This window comes from Neopelma chrysocephalum, unplaced genomic scaffold (assembly GCF_003984885.1).
Source record: "Neopelma chrysocephalum unplaced genomic scaffold, ASM398488v2 Primary Assembly neopelma1_75, whole genome shotgun sequence".
NCBI lineage: Eukaryota > Metazoa > Chordata > Aves > Passeriformes > Pipridae > Neopelma > Neopelma chrysocephalum.
In genome coordinates, this window is record NW_020897736.1 from 3,014,372 (window position 1) to 3,035,289 (window position 20,918).

Below are 20,918 nucleotides of genomic sequence, written 5' to 3' on the forward strand. Positions count from 1 at the left end.
CCGGCCCGGGGAGCGGCGGGATCGGGCGGGGTGCGGGTCCGAGAAGGGTTCGCTGGGGAAGGTGTCCCTGCCCGTGGCAGGGAGGTTGGATCGAGATGGTCTGTAGGGTCCCTTCCAACCCAAACCACGCTGTGGTCGTAGGTGCGTGTGGCAGCACCTCCCAGCCTTGCTCGCAGGGGGCAAACTCCTGTGTGCCTTCACGGCTCCGCATCCTCGCAGATCTCTCTTGTTCCTTCTTCTTCCTTCATTTGGCCCCTTCAGGTCTTCACCTCTGCCCACATTTTGCTTTTCCTGTGTTCGAAACATGCAGCTTTTCCCCTCTAGGCTGTGGTTGCGTTCGATGTCCTGTCTCTCCCTGACCGACAAAAGGAGGATTTACAGGGACACAGTGGCTTCTCCTGCTCCTATTGGCACGAAGCAGGTGGAGTCCAAGCCTTCTCAGGCTCTGGTGTGTGCTCAATGAATTTTTTGACGTTTCGGTTAGCAAATACCATGCACTAGTAAACACCTTGTGCTAGTAAACACTATCTGTGTACAATTGTTTAAGGTTTATAACGTGAAAGAAATCTGGACAGGTTGTCTTGAGAAAAGTGAAAGGTTTAACTTGATTTAGTCTGTTCTCTGCCAAATTTCAGTCTACATGAAAGCTGGAGCTGCTCACAGGCACCAGTCTTCAGAGGTCTGATTTTTTTACTGTGAGTTCTTATCTCAATGTTGAAAACTTCAAAATAAATAAAAAACCACAACTGTTAAAATTAAGGCAGTTGTCTGGTATGTGCTACTTGAATGGCTAAGTTCTGGCAACACAATGGAAAATAGGATTTTACAGCAGAAACTGTTGAATAACTATCCTTGTAGGCATTGCCATTCATGCCTTCAGAATAAGGCATTTGTAGCATGAAAATTATAAGTAATAATCATTAATTAGTTCAGATACAGCAGTTTGAACCTGCATTTTCCAGATATCAAGGGTGCTACAATACTGCTATGATCTAGAGAAAATGATTCCCAGGCTTACACAGTAGGTAATACTGAGATTCTGATTTTTTCAGAGTCGCTGGAAACTCTTGGCAGATTTGGGAAAAGAAATTGGTGGTGAAATGTTGGCCCCACGGGCATCAACATGAGTTCTGCTTCAGTGGTGCCAAGATTTCTGTAAGATATATAGAGTGTCAGGTATCATACATCAACAATGTTATTTAATACAGAGTTTATTTAAAATGTTTTAAATTCTAATAACTTATGGCTAATACATTACTTAAAGATAGTTTGCAAAGTCCTGACTGTGCTTAAGTCATTAGTGAGGCTCTTATTAACTTTAACAGAGATAGATAAATTTTATTAAAATCAGATTTGTGCAAACCTAAAATGGAACAGTCCTTATTTGTTGGGCTGAACCATCTGAGAGGCTTCTCTTCAAAGGAAGAAGCTCCCAGTGCACACAAAGGAGGCTGGAGGCAGTCAGCAGGTGATGGGCTTTTGACCACTGTGAGATTCTCCCTCATGAGGCAAGAGACTCACAAAGCCATGCTGAGCCCTTCTGGCACCATGGGTGAATGAAGAGGCACTTTTATAACCACAAGAGCACTTCTGCAAATGCTCAGCAGTAGATTCATAACCCTCCAGTCATTAGAAGGCTCGTGATTTCCAGGCTGACAGACCAACGCCTGCATCAGGGGGCAAACATAATGTTCTCGACAGGATTAGTAGAGGGCTTTCTTTTTCAAAGACTGGGATGCAATTTAAAACAATCTTACATAGAAGAAGAACACTTTTTGAAGAAAGTGTTGCAAATATGAAAACTGAAAAGACATAGAAGACCTGGACAGCAGTGGAACTTCCACTGGTGCTGAAACAATGCACATGCACAGCAAGAGTGGATGCAGCACGGAGCTTCCTCACTGCTGTTCACTGAGCTGAGCTGTGCAGAGCAGGAAAGGAGCATCCAGAGCCTCAGACATAATCCTAAACTGATTAAATCATAACATATTTGCTATCTACAATGATGATGTGGTACAAATGAAGCACATTGGTTCAAAGCATATGTCTTGAGAGAGAAATATCTTCCTGTCTGGGGAATTCACCCGGGATGTAGACAGGAAGGATATTGTCAGTAAAGTAGATGATAATAAAAAGCGATGCCTGACCCTCTATCCTATATATCTTTTTTTTTATGAGAGTGGACAAACTCAGATTGAAACAAACTATGACTGAGGAAATCATACTTCTTCCAATGGCAGCAAAGAAGGACACGGTTCAGTCCTGGTTCTCTTGAGACACAACCCTAACACTTGGAGAACTTTATGTTCTGACATGAAGGGTTAAGATGAGCGTATTCCCATGAGCAGACTGGCTTGTACAGCCTTTGGTAGGAGGCCACAGGGGTAGCTACCTACCTGTGTTTGGGAATTTTTCCCTCTTCTTGCAGATGGCTGCCTTGTGGCCAGCCCCAGACCAGCCTAGCTGAGGTGTGTCTGGAGACAAGCTCAAGCACTGACCATCAGACCCACAGCATTCTAAGCCCTGTCGAATGTGCTCTGCCCAGCATGTGGGAACACACCTCACAGGGTTTTGTTTCTCAAGTGCACCGCTAAGACCATTTACACATATCCAAAATATCCCAATTCTCTGTGTACTGGCTGTATAAAAGAAACGTGTTATGAGGAGCTTCCCCAGTGCATTCTGGTCAGCTACAGTCGGCCTTTGTCAGACCCCAGGCTCTTTAGATAAGGAAGGAAATCCAATGCTGAACAAGTTGTCCTGCAGATCTGTTCATGGAGAAGGAGCTGGAGCAGAAAGGTCTTCACCATTTGCAGACTCTGTAAAGAGAGGACTACAATATCTGTTGGCTCCTGCTCCCTTCTGAGGAGCAAACCACTTTAAATGGGACACTGTAAAGGAGGTGGAGAGCTGGCCTGTGCCTCCAAAGTCTCCTTCTCACACCAGGACAGACAGCAGAACTGGGGTGGGTGGAGAAGCCACTGTATCTCAGCAGACGGAGTAGAAGTCATGTTGCCTTTACTCCAGGGAAGAGTGAACCAACCCAAAGCACACTTTTGAGCATGCTGCCTGGAGCAGAGCAGGGGTGCATAGGTGGGTACAGAGGGTGGTGAGGTGCTGAGGTCTGGGCCCAGGGTCAGCAGTGGTTTTCTTATGTCCTTGGGCAATTCCTTCCACCTTTCAGCCTTCAGCCGTGTTCCTGTCCCCAGTGGCATGAGCACCAAGTGGGCCCCAGGCTTAAAATAGCCATCTGTTCTGTGTCTCACTTTCCACATCTGCAAAATGGAAATTGTGGTTCAATTTGACATCTACTGCTGCAAATTAATTGGTACAGATGAAGTATTTATTGTTACCCTTACTACCATGGCAAATGCAGTGTACAAATCCAAATGCATTTCTTCAGGATTTATAGTACTAAGGATATAAAACATTTTGCAGAAATCAAGTTTGGGTTAAATAACAGATGACTTGTAGTTAGTGTTATTTAATGCATTACTGTGCTTTGCCTTATAAAACAGTCCAAGAAAATCCTATTAACTGTCAAAGCAATGCAATTAAAAAAAATTCCAGCCTAAATATAGTTGGGGGCTGACCAGTTGAAATGCTGCTGGTCAACATTTTAAGGCCTGACCCATGAAGCTCTTATGAACTGGGGCTGACTACTTACATTGGTTCTTTTTCACAGCCATTTCAGAAGTGTCACCTCAACTCAGTATTTTACATGTGAGTAAGAGTCAAATTTTATCTCTACCCTGGGTCTGAATTTGCTGATCAGGCATTGAACCAAGAGGTTTTATATACAGGTTGCTGAATTTGATCAACAGCTGGTCTTTAAGGGAAGAGATCAAAACATGCACAACACAGTAATCGGGTCCAGATGTTTGTCTAAAAGACAAGCCCCGGCTCTAGCAGGAATTAATTAAGCAAAGTCTTACAAGCTGTGTTATAAGGAAACCAGATGAAAAAATCACAACAGCCCCTCTAGGTTTTTTTTTTATTAAAAAAAATTACAACAAACAATTTAAAAGAACTGACCACATTTTGGCTACAAGTAGTTCAGTGAACTAAAACTTGCTTTTGGGTGCCCCAGTTAATGATTTACTGTTGGAACCTGCTGCCAGCAAGCTCAGTTTAGGCAGTGTTGGGAAAATGCCAAACCTCTACACTGCATTCACCATACAGCGGCTCTGAACCAAATTGTCACTGGTTAAAGGGAAGGCTGAGCCAGGAAATATATTGTTTTGGGATCCACAGGACCCTGGTTCTTGAAGGCATCCCCCAGAGTGGAGCCAATTTTTTTCTAGAATAGTTGTCCTCATGTATGTTGTATCCTTAGGGTGTTCACTCTGCTTCTTTCAACAAGTCAAGTACGTAAATTTGATAATATATAAAAGCCTAGATGGGCAAAATGTTGTGCAGAAGTTCCTGCCAGGGAAAAAGAACTGGCTGGGAGCCTTATCCTGCCCTCTCAGATGTCCTTTCAGGCTGATAGCCCGAGAAGTCCCACACATGGGAAATGTGGTCAGTGAAGGTGGCCACAGTCATCTGATGTAAATGTATCACAGCAGGCACAGCCCATAAATGGAACCTCATGTAGCCCAGACATGGGATATAGCTCAGATTCATGAATTGTATTGAATACATTTGTCCTTTAATTTTGCAGTTTGGGAAGATTGAAAGATTACTTAGAGCACACACTCTGAACACAAGACTGAAGTGTGATATGGTTTTACTTTATATGCTGTGATTTTAAGGAGAATGTTATTCCTATACATGTGAGTAAACACGTATATTGTGTTCATCTACATTTAATCTATTTACCATGTATATTTTTGCCTGTATGTCTCATGAGTACAGGCAACCTGTGCCTTTCCTTAGACAAAGACTGATCACGTTTCTAATTTTTTGATTGCAAGTTTGATTGCACGAGGTATAAGGAAGGAAGAAATATAAAACCACAGCCAAAGAGCCTTGACTTCAGCCTAACTCTCCACTTCTTGCAGAGGTCTTAGATTGTTACATTTCTAACAGAAATTAATATGAAGTGAATTTGTCAGCAGATACAAGGTAACTGCAAACAGAAAAGTCAGTACGGGAGGGGTTCTTCCCATTCACATCAACTGAGAAAGAGTTTCAACTTAATAAATACATTTTAAGGCGTGACAGGAAAATCTGACCGAAAAAACTTGCAGAAGTTTATCAAAATACAAACACTCCAAGTTAATTTTCGCTCTTTGTTGATAGTATACATTTCCCTTTCCCAGTATTTATATAATTATGACTCATTCAAGCCCTGATCCTACAGACCTAGATAATATCCCAAAAGATTTGGTTTTAATCCATGCCAATAATTAAATCCACATTTCTCTGTCTCATGTCTGAATGAGCTCTGTTTGCAGGGAAGCTTCAACCCCAACGCCAAATCAACAAATTCCTCTTCAGCCTGAGCCACCAGGTTACAGAGCAGCAGATTTCAAAGCAATTTGGTTCAGCTTCCCTGATACTTCTGGTACTGAACAAGCAAAACCACTGATGCAAACCCTGTTGTCTTTGAATGCTTTAAGGCAGAGAAAGAAAGAAGAAGACTGTGGAATAAATGGATCTGATTCTTTTCCATTTCTGTTGATCTAATATTTTGGATGTTAACCGATGCCTGGATATCCCATTTCACAAGAATTTTGAGGCAATGAGGCTGCGAGCAGATAATTGCAGCTTGGAGCATCTTTCTGCACTCTGCACATTATTGTGAATACAGGTGTTTTCCTAAGCAGCAGTGGCAAAATGCCCATGGTATAGATCTGATTTTTCTGCTGTAAGTCTTGCTACAGAGACCTGGGGTGTTTGTCAGGTTCTGGAGTGAAGGCATTGTATTTCCTAGGTGTGCCTTTTTTTCTTTTTTCTCCGCAGGAAAATTCATCTCTGGTGCAGCATCTGCTTCTTAACAAGGCAATGTCTTGTTTTCCTGCCAATGTGTCATGAAATTTAAAGACATCCCAATCATGGGAACAGCTTTTCTGCTGCTGGTGACTCATCACTTAGTGCTCAGAACCAAGGGCCTCAGTTCAACTAAATCCCAGCATCCTGTGAAAATGTTCTGATAGATTAAATTATGGACAAACTTAATTACCGGGGGTACATTCAAATCATATTACATACAATTTTGACCAAGGGTCAACTTTAGTATAGATTAATAGAACAAATATAAATTGAATTGTCAACACTAATTAAAAGAATGAAGGAAAAACATCAAAATGGTCTCAGAGGCCAGCACCCTCCACTCCATAATTGACTCCCTGGAGCAACACATCTTGGTGCAGGGTGAGGGCCAGTGCAGCCCTGTTTGGCTGGCTCAGTTTGCAGCGGGTGTGTAAGAGGAGCAAATCACGTTCTTTGGGGTCGGCTGCCTACACGTGTGCCCAGAACAGACCAGCGCACCTCCTGGGGAGGGCGTGCACCGCGAGCAAGGAGCGAGTGCTGAACTGCTTAGAGATGTACGTGGGGCAGGGACGGTGGCTGCAGGGGGCAGAGCATCCAATCCACAGTCTGTTTCCATGAGCCACCCAGAAGAGGGGCAAGGCTGCGGCTGCATCACGCCAAGCCAAAGGCGAAGGGGAATAAACCTGTCGCGGATATGGGTTAGGTGGGATTCCACCTGCAGGCTTGGGGCAGACAGAGTCGGAAAGGGCTGAGACAGGCTGGGGGGACCAAGATGCTGGGGGGCAAGAGGGATGCTGCTGGCGGAGCTGGCGCTGGCGGGGGCTGGTGGTGCCGGACTACGAGTCCCATGGTGCCCGGCAGGGCAGGCCGGCGGTGCGCAGCCGCCGCGCCGGGCACCCACCTGCCGCCGCGGGCGCTGGGCTCGGGGCGCGGAGGGGCGCGGAGGCAGCGGCGGCCGGGCCGGACACAGCGCGGGGTAAGGCGGCCCGGGCGGGGCGCGGGGCATCTCCCGCGGGCGGCCCCGCGGGGCTCCGCGCAATGCGGAGCGGAGCGATGCGGAGCGGGCGGGGAGCGGAGCGATGCGGAGCGGAGCGATGCGATGGGCACGGCGGGGCGGTGGCGTGTTGCCGGAGCATCCCCGGCGCGGGGGTTCGGATGCGGCCGGTCCCGGTCCGACCCCACCCGCGGCCGCGGGATCGCCGCCGGGAACCGTCCTGGGAATGCGGGGCACGGAGGGATCGGCCGGGCGGCCCCGCCACGCCCGGGGCTCGGCGGAGACGGCTGTCCCCGAGCGCCTTCCAGGGCGATGCGCGTGTGTTTATTGCGGAGCGCTCGCATCCTTCGCGCCAGGCGTGAAATGACAGAAATTAGATGGAGCGGCTTAATAAAATAAGAAAAGGAGGTGATTTTTTTTGTACGTGGAGATGAGCTGTCCCTCCTTGGAGATCTGTCTTTTGTATGTCAGAAATACGGCAGGACCGGCGGAGGGTGGTTCTGCTCGGCGGCCGGGGAGCAGGTCAGAATAAACGGGCCAACGACAGGTTCAGGAACAGGATGCTGATTTAGGGAATTTAATAGCATTTCCAAGGTCTTGAGATAAAAAATGTGTCCTAAACACCTGCATATTTACATTAGATATCACACATGCCCTGTTTTGTCATCTAATTAAAAAGATATCAGGGTGGCCTAATGCAAGGGGTTTTGCTTTGATGGAAGCTTTGGGGAAATTTCCTTTGCCAGAGTAAAAATCCACAGTTGATCAATGAGAAACTTGTAGAGAAATCTGAGGACTATAAATACCAACAAATCAATGATAACTGGTTAGATTCATGTGACCATCCTGAGCTTAGCAGTAACATAAACTTATGAAAAAAACAGTTTAACATCATTAATGATGAAAGAAATTCAGAAATGTAACGATATCAAATATCAGTTCAAAAATAATTGGAAGAAGCAATTGTATTTTTATACCATGAATGGTACACTGTATAGATCTATGCTTTTGACAGTGTTTAGTAGAGGAAATAGTCAGCAAGTTACTGAGTAGCCTATTTGTAGTAAATAGATGCAGTATTTCAATTTCTTATCATATGAAAGCTTTTCATTAACTGATTATTCTAAGAAATTGCCCTTGAACTTCCTCTGTTCTGCCCTCCACTCTTGGGAAAGAAACACCTGGGACCAACTGGCCTAGTACTGCAGGCATCACATCCTCTAATTCTATGCAAGGGATACAATTATTAGAAAAATGAACTCATGCTCAGGGATGCCTGGCAGTGTCTCACTGAGTTATGCTATCAATATTGCAGTCTTTTATGCATCATTCTGCACTCATTTGCTGTCTAACAGCCTGCCTGCTTTTGCTGTGGTGCTCTTTGCTGTACAGCTCTTACCTGGTTTCCACTATGGATATATTTAAATTTTTACCACTCTGTAAAAAAATGAAGATGGTTATGTGAGTTATTTTAGTGACTTCACCAACCTTAACTCCACATGTATCTCTTTTCCCACTCATCCAGCTTGACTGTATTTGTCTGAACTTAGCCAGTAGCCTCTCTCATCTTGATAACCTAAATAATTTTGTTCAAAATAGTGCCCTTTGCTCTCTCGTTGCATAACTTTTCTTTCTTTTCAAAATTATTATCATTTCCAGTATTTACAACTTCTGGCAAGCATTTCTGCAGTAGACAGCATTTCTGCTGTTACTAATCTGCTTTAGGGGGTTTTTTTGGTAGCATTCCTGTATTATTGAACCTCATAGTTTGGTGCCTTCCTGTAATTGAGTATCCTTTTGACTGAGGCTGAGGTGGCTGAGCAGGGTTTTGCACTGGGAGGCTCCAGGTAGCATCCTGTAGCCACAGGTATTTGCACGTGGTGGGTTAATACTGGGGTGAATGCCCATGTTCTGTTTACTGACCACAGCACACGAGTGTAGCAGTGACTTTTGTTTAACAGTGGAGTTTGGCCATCATTATTTGGTGCCACAAAAAATCTGTAACCTTTTTTTAAACTGTTTTTAAATCCTTCTTTCAAAGAGCAGCTGGGACTGAAAGTCCAGCTGCTGTGCTAAAATAGGGAAATCTGAGAACAGTGACAAAAAGGTAGCACGCCGCTTGCTATCTGTTGGCAGCACAGGTGGAACAATACTCTTGTTAATAGTACCCAGTGTCCTTTTTTCCTATCGATGTTTCCAACATGTGGGAAACAAACACTAGTGTTGTCTTTTCCAGGACTGGCCCGATCTATTTTGTTGTAAAAATAAAAAGTCTATTTCCAGGTACAATTTATTCTCCTGTTCGTTGCTCCAGCTATCAGGATGTGCACATCAGGGATGGTTTCTGGCTTTGGTTTATAGCTAAAATGCAAAAAATGTAAGGTAGTTACAATGTCTCTGTTGTAAAAAGAAAAAACAGCTTAGGAAAGATGCAAAAAGAAGTTTTATAGAAGGTACCTACCAGTGATCATTATTAAGGATCCCAGTTCTGTGGTCAGTAGTATATGCTCCTTACCTTCCCTTTGGGTCTCTCTCTGCTGTGTTTTTGCTTGGCAACTATTGTTCATTTAAAAGATCCACTTCAGTGAATGAGACTGTCTGTGGAAGCAGGGACCCATAACCAAAGGAAAAGCTCTCCAGTGCTTGACACTTGAAAGATGGTTCAATTCCTTGTCTTGCCACAGACTTCCCATTTGACCTTAAACAAGGCATTTCTTTCCCCTGACAGGGCCGTGGAGAGGCTCTCATGTGGCTGATGTGTTTAAGGCACAACAACAGTTGTTTCCACATAAATGTGATTGATCAATGAGGATATCAGACCCTGCCTTTGGCTTCCCAAGGATACCTTTGTACAAAGCTGCAGATAACTGATACCCCAATGTGTGCTTTGCTTTGCATTCATGGTGGATGTGCTGATTACAAGAACTACAGTTCTTTACATAAGACAAAATCTGGGAGACTGAACTGGATAAAACCAGCACCTTGTAAACATCACAGCTGTTACTGTAATGGGCATGGTCTGTGTTTATCTGGGGACCACAGAGCCATGGGCTGCTGTGTCACAGACTGGGAGCACGTCTGCTCTGCGACACTGCTGACCCGGGCAGGCACAGCCTCTTGTTCCAAGGTAAATCAGCACCTGGCTGCAGAATCAAACCTGCAGAGTCTGGTAGTTATTGAAGGAGGCTGAAATGTCATTGATGCCCTACAGGAGATAATGAGGCACTTTTCTTCCAGTTGCTGTCAAATGGACACTTCCAGTCTCGTCCAAGGGCTGTTAGTCGACCACCACCAGTACAGCTCAGCAGGAGGGTGTTCTGTTCACATCGGAGTGGGGCTTATAGATGACAAATTGTGGGTGGAGCTGCCACTTCATAGTCTATTTTGTCTGAATAAAAAGACTCTGTTCTGCAGGATTTTCAGCCTTGCACTTCACACCACTCTCACTTTCAGACAGTAACTGTGTTATGTTTTTATTTTAGAAAAACTAATTAACCTTGCACAGATTTTCCAGTCATCACTGGAGTTCTAAAAATGGAAGAAACCTACCTTCCAGTTCCACAAAATTACTGTTGCCATGAGCAGAAAGATTGTTTCATTATTTTATAACTAAACTTTACCCTTCTAAAAGCAAAGGAGAGTCTTCATCTGCAGGAGACTCGACAGACAGACAGGTCTTTTCCATTTCCTATACTAGATACATCACTGGAGTGTCAGAACACCATAAACAGTCCCATTGGTATCCGCAATGCTTATGTTCATTCTGTCATCCTCTTCCTGTGGGTAGGAATTGAGTGATTTAAAGGTTGCTTTTATTAAGTAAGACTGGCTTAAATCATCATATGGTCACTGTATAATTTGTCATCATTTTTGTATGGAAACAATTCCAATGGTTATGATCTAAAAATATGATGATACGTAGAAACAAGTTACAAATTCATCAGGCATTGTAAAGAATACTTCCTTCCCAGGTCTCAGTTTCATGTTTTGAATGCTTATGAGTAATACCACTAATGTTCTTTTAGAAACAATCAGAAATTAGTTATTACATAACATTATTTTGCATCAGTAGGAGAAGCATTAATGTCTCATCTTTCTTTAATCACCACTGAAAAACTTTTCATGTTATCTGAATCAAAGGGAGTACATCCCTTTATGTCTTCTATAAATAACAGGACATTCATATGGATAATTTTGCAATATACATGATAGTTATTTTCTTATAAAGGGCATGTCTGAGCTCCCATTAAAGTGAATTGATGTCTCACATTTTATTTGCATGGAAGTTATCAGTCCTCCAATTAGGAAGCCAACTGTAATGTAAACGATGGAGTGGCATAAGCATTACCAAGGTTCAGAAGGGCTCATCCAATTATGAAGTGGAGTTTCTGATTCTGTATGATTATCCTAAAAGTTCAGGCCTAGTCTAGTATTAGGACAACATAATTGTTGATTATTCACTGGTCTCTATGTAGGACTAAACCAGTTACTAGGAACAGAACATGAAATAACCCTACATTAGCCCTGGGAAAAACCAGCGTTTTAAATATACAAGGATTTTTAGGGATTCTTTGCTACAGGATGACAAAAGATGGCAAGCTAGTCTGGGAATAGAAGAGATCTGGCCACATCACAGCTCTCCCAGAGCCAGCCCTGAGCTCAGTGCCAAGTGCAGCTGAGTGTGCTCCCCACCAGCCCTGGACACCCTCTTGAGGAATCCAGTTCTACAGAGCCTCAAACAGGTTGTTTGCTTTGATCCACCAAGTGACCATGCTGTGTCATGAATGGAAAAGAGTTAGAAAAGGTGACTAAACTGGAACAGTTCAGTGCTTCTTATGGTGGAGTTCTTCAGAAGATTTTTGGGGGGGGAAATAGACAGAAAAGTTGGGGAATTCTAGAAGACCAAAATCTTTACAGATCTGTCTTCCATTTGCTACCTATGTGAGTTTCTTTGACATGTCTGCATCTTTGATGTGTCTGCATCAGGACCTGTAGCTAATACTATTTTCATCCTACCCACACAAAACTCAGTTCCATAATGCTTCCCTGTATGTTCCTGTCACACCTGTGTGCTGTAATGGCCCTAATGCATTCTTTCTAACTTTTCTGAGGTTTCTGAACCTCCTACCTCAAAACATGATCTCTTGAGTATACATCTCCCATATATCCATGGTTGGAAAGTACATTGGTACATTGGTCTTGCATTTTAAGTATAAGAATTAAAAAGGAACCTTATTTACATGTCAAACAATGGAGTATTTCTAATTTTTTTTTTTTTTTTAAGTTTGAGCTGTCAACAGCCCAGACTTATTTTCCATAGCCATTCCTGGACAGCAGAGAGGTTCCCTGTCTTGATTAAATGTATGATGGGAGCATTCCACTGCCTGGACAGTGCAGGACAATCATCCTCCTTCTGCTGAGCACCTGCTTGTGTTGCACAAACACGGCTCTTAATCATAATGGCCCCAATCCTATTTATTTGGTCCCGTATCAATTTAACTTGGGATTAATTCCACCTGTTTCTTATTTTCATGTTTAGCTGCTTCAGTCTATTTAAAGAAAGGGAAGAATTTTTCCACACTTACAGAACAGTTTCATGACTACTTTTCAAAACACAGATATCCACCACTGTGGTTATGGAGATAGTTTAAAGCAGATCGTGCAGCAGGATTTCCTTTCTAAAGATCACTTGTAATGATCTGGAAAAACGAGAACAATTTCTCAAATCTGATTATAAAAAGGTATTTTTTTCCCCAATAAAAATGCAAAGAACTGTGTTAGATATTTCCTATTCAGCACATCTCTCTGTACATCATAAATGCACATTGCCAAGCAGCTTCTTTCTTAGCTTGTACACACTATCAAAAGCTCAAAATTCATATCATCGGTATCACAGTATTCTCATTTCTGCAGAACCCAGAGACATGATGTTTCTGCAAGTGTACAGGTTGTATTTTGACAGCAAGAGTCTAAAGTGCCTTTGTAGCTGCTGGTCCGTAGAAGGCTCTATAGTTCAGGTTGTCCCAAAACTTCCCAAGGGATCCAAGCAAATGCGAGTGGGACCTCTGTGACAGTCAACATTAATTCAGCAGAGGACTGATTCACCCTCAGAAAGAAACATCTCTTATCAGCAGTAGAAAATTATGACAGTGTCATAGTATCAGCAGAAACTACAGCCTAGAAAGCCCTTTCAGAAATGTATAAGGATAACAAAAAAGTACTTATGGAACATGGCAAGGTATAGAGGAGTTATATCACAGCAGGTGTTAACTACATAGAGCAATAATGATTTTATGCAGGCTGACTAATGACACCCTTTTTCTCTTTGGAAACACGTTTCAAATCCTGCTGTTGACAGGAATGGGTGACAAAGCTGCCCCAAATAAAACCATATGTATTTCTTTCTTTAAAAGGAAACAAAATTAAAAATATAGCCATGGGTTCTTTGAAGTTCACTGTGAAACCTCTGTGCTCCACAAAGATTTAAAAGTAGTATGTGGTTAAACAGAAATGATGCCTCTCACAGTTCTGCATTATCCAGAATCAGCACAGATTTCACCTTTTGGGCACCCAGCAGAGTGCTTTGCTGTGTAACAGTGGGGACTCGGGCCCATGGGAAACTATGATGCTCCATACTGAAACTAAATGCAAAAAAAGAGGTGGGATTTGTGTTCTTCCATTCCTTAATCTCCTCTTTCACACTTCCCTGTAAACGTGAAGGAAACTCCACAGTCTTACCCACGGTCCTTCATTCTGCTTCCCCCAGTGTCCCTAATACAGTGCAACATTCAACAGCACATTTCCTCTGCAGTTAGACTGGACATCTCCCTTCTGCTGTGTGACACCTGATCTGCTTTGGTATGTTCAAAATAACAGTAGCAGGGAGTCTTGATTAGGATTGCTTTTTTAACTAATGGTTTCATACAGTAATCATAACAAAGCAAATCCAGTGGATGTCATGTATAAGAAGTAAATAGTATGTGCACACTCAGAAAAGCCAAGCCACAGTAAGAAGCCACACGGGCAGCATATGCTCCTGTTTACATACACAAAATTAACAGTATGGAATCCAATTAGGAAGGTGGAGATTGTAATCAACACATTAGACAGCAGTTTCCAGAGTGTGTGAATCAAGACTTCAGCATTTCCTTCCCAGACTGAATGATGCTGAATTGTTGGATTTATCGCATTCCCTTGGTTTCCGATAATGTGACTGTGGTGAAAGGTCAATCTAGTGCATAAAGCCAGGACATGAGCAACAGGCATTTCAGCTGAGCTTGCAGTAGCCTCTTCAGCAGAGTGAAAGCTCCAGAAGAGCTTTACTGCTTATGGGGATTGTGGACAAACAAATTCCCCAGGCAGCGTCTTCTGCTTTTGTTCAGTCACAGAGGAGGAGGATTCTGTTGTGAAAGGGAAAATATCAAGGGAATTTCTGTTGCAAATGTGTGCATGCAAGAAAAGCAGGATTTCAGTCTCTCTCACTGCTAATCTAATAAGGGTTATCCAATACAGTGCTTCGTGCCATGAGGGAAGTTAGGTTGATACGTCAGTAATATCTGGGTTTATGTTTCTCTTTGGGGTATCCCTGCTGCACATGGTCAGATGCCTTCTCTTCCTAACAACTAAAAGGAAACAGCTACAATATTGGAACTGTCACCTGTTGAAAAGTGTCTCCTGGCACATCTTCCCTTTTAGGCAATTCACAAAGAAATCAGAGTGTCTGGTGCACACAAACCATACTCTGCAGTACCTACCCATTAGCACCTGGATTCAGCTTGGCAAAGTTTTTAACAAAAGCTGTTATGAACACGGCCTTGCTGATACCAGTAAAACAATTCCTGGCTGTGTTGCCTGATGGAAAAGGTGCAGTGCCGAGGAGAGAGCCAAGGGAGAGGTTCTGGTACCAGGCATCCTGCACCACAGAACTGCTGACCCTCCGCCAGGGAAAGCAGTTGTGTGCTCTCACTAGTTACTTTTCCAACAACATTTAATTACCCCAACCTTGGGATTATATTTCTTTCTTTTCCGGGGATGTGATTAAACTCTAATAAAATAACCATTTAAACTGTTAAATAGTTTTAAAAAGCTCTAATCCCCTCAAAGAAAATTTCCAGCTCAGTTAATGGCTGCTAGCTGAAATATTATGTTTGTAATGAGTTTATCCAAAGGAACTTAGAGAAGGCACCTGATGCCTTACTACAGAATGTTGTGCTGCAGCTCAGTTTGTTTTTACAGTTTAAACAAATATCACTTTTAAATAAATGCTTTCGGTATTTAATAAGTATTGTTAAATTTTATTGATTAAATACATATTGAACTGTTGTTCTCTTTAAGCACCAAGTACACAAAAACATTAGCTCTTTTGGACCTTTTTTGGCCAAAATATCTCTCACACTCATTGCATATGATGATATGTTGATATTATAAGAAAATTACACACCTGTTGTAACTGAGAAACATCAGATGCCAACTAACTTCCTGAAAGAGACTCACAATTTAAAGGATGGTTGAATTCTATCCTGACATTTGGAATGGCTTGTTGATGATGTCATGCCAGGAAAACAGCAGCACCAAACAGAGCAGCAATAAGGAACAAAATGAGAATGTGTTAGGGAAATAAAGCTTTTTCTTGAAATAGGATGTTTAAGTGTTTCAAGTCAAGGCTTATTGTGCCTTGCGGTAGTCATAGAATTCCAGATTTTTCAAATTTTTAATTCTACTAATTATTCTCTTCCCCTTCTGTAGGTTACTGATATTTAGTCTTTTGATAAATAGAAAAATTATATATGTTTTAATATTTAGTATTTTAATAGTGAAACTGTTAAGTAAATGAAATATTTTCATTTGGATCTTGAATAAAAGAAAAATAAAAATCAGGCTTCCAGCTTATATGCAGAGAACAGAACCCACATGGATTTTTTTGGCTTATGACTACTAAGGACGTGGCCAGAGGAAATCAGAGTTAGGGTTGATACTTAAGCCAGTCGTAGGTGCCAGTTGATTGGTTTCCATATCAACAATGACTTCAAAATTCATGAATGCAAAAACTCAGCTGTAAAACTGCACAGTGAGCTGTGTAATTTGGAGAGAGCTGGTGCTGCTGTAGGAAACTGGGCAGACTTGAGGGCCTGGAGCACAATTAAAGTCCCCAGATAATGCTGTTTCTGATCACAGATTAATTCTCTTTCACTCTGTCCATTTACAGGCTGATTCTGGTTCTAGAATTTGTTCTGGACAAGGAAAAAAGCAAGTAAAGACAGAGAGTGCTTTGTCATATTGTCATATGACAAATAATATGACAATGACTGTTGTGACCATGCAAATGAGAGCTTCTTGTTCCTGATCAGTTGGGATCATCTATTAAGGAACCACATTCAAGTTCTAAAACTAAGAGTTTATGAAATACTGAGTCCATATTTTTTCCATGGCTGTGTTTTGAACACCTGCAGGTGCCCCGTGCAGCAGAGTGGTTTACAGATAATCTTCTGAGCTATGAGCAGCATGTCCTCACTCCAAGAATTATTTTGATAATAAGTGCTATCGTGTGTAACTGAACACGTTGAAATAAGACTAAAAACCAGCATAGTTTAAAGATGTTTTGGTAACCAGAGTGTGCCAAGAAGTCATCCCAGGTGATGTGGGTTAGCTTTCAGCCATCAGCAAAGCTGGGATAAGATAGAATACTTCTAGGCATAACATTTTGTTTCTTGTTTGTCAGTGCTGGACTGTTGTCTGTAACTCTACCACTTTCCTTTTGGCCAAAAGAGCAAACAGATACTGCTGTTTGCAAGCAAATTAAATGAAACATTTATTTCAATGGAAAAGGAAAATTCCTAATATTTTTCTTATCTATTCTTGAAGCTTCTCTCTGCTGCTGCACCCAATCCTTGCTATTCCATGGCTACTGCTGCACAGGCAGCCCCAGCACTTCCCACACCCCCCCTGCTGTGCCAGGACATGTTGCTGCTTTGTTTTCATTAATAAAGTGTCAATGTGACTCTGAGCACGTGGGCTTTCTAGGACTCTCAGCTAAATGGAGATACTCATAATGCTTTATTGTTAACAGCAAGTGAGGCCACAAGAAGCTCAGTACTCCTGAATGGTTGAAATCTTGACAAGCAGCATCAGTGGAGCTGTGCAGCAGGAGCCATGTCTCTGCCCTTCCGAAAAGAGTTGGAGAAATACAAGAATATCAATGAAGATGAAATACTCAGCAAACTCTCAGAGGATGAACTGAAGCAGCTGGAGCATGTTCTTGATGACCTTGATCCCGAGGTTAGTGATGGGGGCCGGGGGGATCATAGTTCAAGAGTTCCTTGTTATAAATGCCACGTACTGCAGCATTTTTTATTTGTGTTCTGTTACAGTGTAGCCTAAAGTATGAGCAGCTCAGCTACTTCAGTTGTATTCCTGCTGTGATGTGCTCCTTGCTTTTGTACAAGTCACTGTAGCCTTTGTCTATCCCTTGTCTATTTAGACATAAGCTTGTCTGCAATCTAAATCTTTAATCACGTTTGTACACTGCAGCACAATGAGAAGCTTTTTATGGCTGCTGTTTCTGAGCACAGTGATAAACAAACATAACGTATGTTTGTGAGGATCAAGTCTTTTGAACGTCTGAAATCTGTTGACTGTGGCATTCAGCACAGATATTTTTAGCTGAAGAGAACATATATAGGCGTGATTAAGAAAAGTAAGATTCAGCTACACAACTGTCATTTTCTAGGGAGTAAGGATAATTTGGATATTTGAAGACACCCTCACAAAGAGTTTAAAGATCTCTGGCCTGAGAACCACTTGGTCCTACAATAATAAGGTTACAATCTCAAGTGTGCTGGGAATTCTGAATGTACCTACCCCAAAACATTCAAACTGATGTAGGAGTTTGAAAACTGGCAGATACAATCTGTTCAATCTGGAGGCAAAATAAATTTGGAAAAACACAATCAATTTATAGTTTCTAGTTCTATAACACCAATTTACCTGGAAATTAAGGGTGGGCTTTACTGTTTTCTCCTTCCATGTTGCCACTTCCCTCACTGCTGCCACTTCTACAGTGGTATTTTCTGGTATTTTCAAGTATCTGGAATCTCAAATGGTGACACAGAAAAAAATCAAAAAACGGACACCAACCAACCAAATTAAACAGGCCATGGTGCATTGGAGTCATACTAGATATTTGTGCATGCACAGGTAAAGTGTCTAGTGACTTGAGTTCACTGGATACACTCAGAATTTGCTGGATATTTGCCATGGATCAGATTTACTGTGCATGTTCTGGTCAGTGATGAAGTGTTTCAAAAGTACTCTGGGGCATCCTCAACACGTTGGTTTTACTGCAGGTGCACTGCAAAGTCCACACACCTGTATTCCTTTCTGGGATTCCTGGACTGGCATATGGATTTCCTGGACTAAAATGTGGAAGCCTTATGCGTCTTCTTATGTTATGGGATGAAGATGCAACCACAGGGTCACACAGCTACGTGTTGAGAGTGGGACTTATCTGCTTGCTTCCTCATACTCTAAATAGCTGAAGTCCACATCATTCACCAGTCTCTTTCTGTGCATGCCATTCATGTCTGAAGTCCAGGACACATCTGCATTAGAATGAAAGGAATTTTGTTTTTTATGAGACAGAGAAAAACGGTGAGGAAGAAGATCAAATGAAGTGTGTAAAAGGAGAAGGCAGTGTGTAAAAGATTTACCTGGACTGCAAACTCTGTGGTCATATGTGTGACACAAAGGACTCTGATCTTAGTTCTTTGGTGCTGTGATTGTAAATGTGGTTAATAAAAACATTAATAGGTGGTAAATCAAGAAGCCTGAACAATATACTGGTTTTCATGGTTACATTTAGGTAAGGTGTGTTATTGCTGTCGCCAAAGAGCATTATGCAAAGAACGATGGCACATAAAAACTGACAACATTGAGTTGAAATTTGGAGCACTGTATGAATCTGCCTCCCTCTCCTCCACAGAATGCCTTGCTCCCAGCGGGATTTCGGCAGAAGGACCAGACCACTAAAGCTGCCACGGGCCCTTTCGACAGGGAGCGCCTGCTCTCGTACTTGGAGAAGCAAGCGCTGGAGCACAAAGACAGAGAAGACTTTGTGCCATTTACAGGGGAAAAGAAAGGTACTGCCCATCTTCATGTCAGTGTTGAGCGATGGACTATCTGGTGCCTGGCTTTTTTGTGGAATATACTGGGACAGAAGAGGGGAAGGCTGTTACTGAGCAGGGTGAGGCTCAGGAGTCAGACCTAGAGCTGTTGTGGCAGCAGCTGAAGGGATGGTTTTATTTGCTGCACAGGGGTCTGTCTGACTGCTCTGGAGTTACAGTGGCAGGTTTGAGGGCTTGTCAGTGGCTATGGGAACACACAGGCTCCAGTCCAGCAAAGGGCTCAGTCAGCAGCTCCCTGGGCAGCAAATCCCTCTGTGTGCAGTTAAGCATGGACAAAGGTGCCCTCACCAACCTCACAGGGACTATTCCCATGTTAACCATTAGGCCGTTCAGGAGGAAACATATAAATACCTTCCTGAGTAAGTCTTGCCTACAATTGCTGTAAGTAACAATTCAGGGAATAAAGTTACACAAAATAAGTATTTTTCCACTTGTTTACTATCACATCTGGCAATGCTATTCATGCAGACAGTTTCCCTGCTACCCTTGTCCTACAGCTACAGGAAAAAAAAAGGGGAAAACAGGAAAACCTAATTTGAATAATTCAAACTTTGGTAGGATAACCTTAGGGCAGGAACAGTCATATTTTTTAGCAAACAATATTCCTTTAGCCACACTACCTCCTTTTCCTCTTTTGTAAAAAGTGGATAAAAATGCCTGCCTCAGGCCACTCCTTCATTCAAGAAGAAACTTCCTATGCCTGGGTCCATTTCTGGCCATGTAATGGATTTGCCATTATTTCAATGGGTTCTGCTTAAGGGAAAGCAGATATTTCAAGAAAGTCAAGGGCAGCATTTTCTACTTTATGTACCATTACCAAAGATGTAAAATGTTATCTACATAACATTTTATGGACCAGGAATGGGCCAGGAGTTGTTACTGTCATTACATTGTGTTCTCAGTCTTTGAAACAATGGTTTTAGACAAATGAGATATTTTTCAGCTAGATCTGATGTTATTTTACCATGCAGCATATTCTTTAAGCTACTTTTTCCTCCATCACAATGTCTGTGTCCTGCTCTTCACAGAGCTGATTCTGGGCCCAGTGAATGCAGTGACACTGCAGAGATCCTGCCAGTAGCAGGAGTGGTCAAGCACATCCTGTGCAGAAAGGGAAGTGGTTTATTTTAGTAGGGATTTATTATCAGTTGTTTCCAGTCTCCTACACACCACTGTGCCAAGGCAGTACAAGTCACCACTTGCAGGTCTCTGCAAATAGGCAAAAACCAGGGGTGTGTGGAATTAAATATACTCATAGGACTGGCACTTGATCTCTACAAAACAAGTCCCTGTATTGTCCCCGACAGCATTACTGTGTGTACTGGCCTATTTACTCAATTTCAGTTTTCTTTTGATGAAGCTGAAGCAGTATTGTTCCTACATTTGCTTCCAGATGCCCTTAAGGTGCTTATTAGTGCAACTTATTAATTCCTGGTGTCTCTGGTGTGGAAATACCACTGCTTTGCAAACACAACCAACCACACATTTCACTTTTCCCTCAGCACAGAGTGAATGCAGCTCTGCTAGCATTCTAAACTATTCTTAATTTGGCTTTTGATTCACTGTGTTCATTTACTTCAAAAATTACACTTTCAAGAATTATCACAACTATGAGGTTATGACAGAATTTTAGGCTAAAGGAATTATTTCCCTATTTATTATTTCTTCTATTCCTGGTACAATACAAATTTCTGACAAAATCCTCAGAACTGTCTTTAGCAGATTAAGTCAAGTGAGTGTTCTGTGATTTCTAAAGTAATTTTACAATTATGATCCAAACACAAAGAATTATACTACATTTCCTTTGA

General features: G+C 42.3%; 1 protein-coding gene across 2 annotated transcripts in view; it reads left to right on the top strand.

Moving 5' to 3' along the window:
- Positions 1-6,543: 6,543 nt before the first annotated feature.
- LOC113970100 (tropomodulin-2) overlaps positions 6,544-20,918 on the top strand; it is a 33,085-nt gene continuing 18,710 nt past the window's right edge. Inside the window, exons 1-3 of one of the 2 annotated variants that reach the window (XM_027688630.1) lie at positions 6,544-6,640; positions 16,998-17,206; positions 18,909-19,065. In XM_027688630.1, coding sequence (XP_027544431.1) covers positions 17,081-17,206; positions 18,909-19,065 — 283 coding nt within the window. In that variant the 5' untranslated portion in view covers positions 6,544-6,640; positions 16,998-17,080. Of the gene's footprint in view, positions 6,641-6,832; positions 6,914-16,997; positions 17,207-18,908; positions 19,066-20,918 lie in introns of those variants that run through there. The other variant, XM_027688629.1, reaches the window with a different exon arrangement.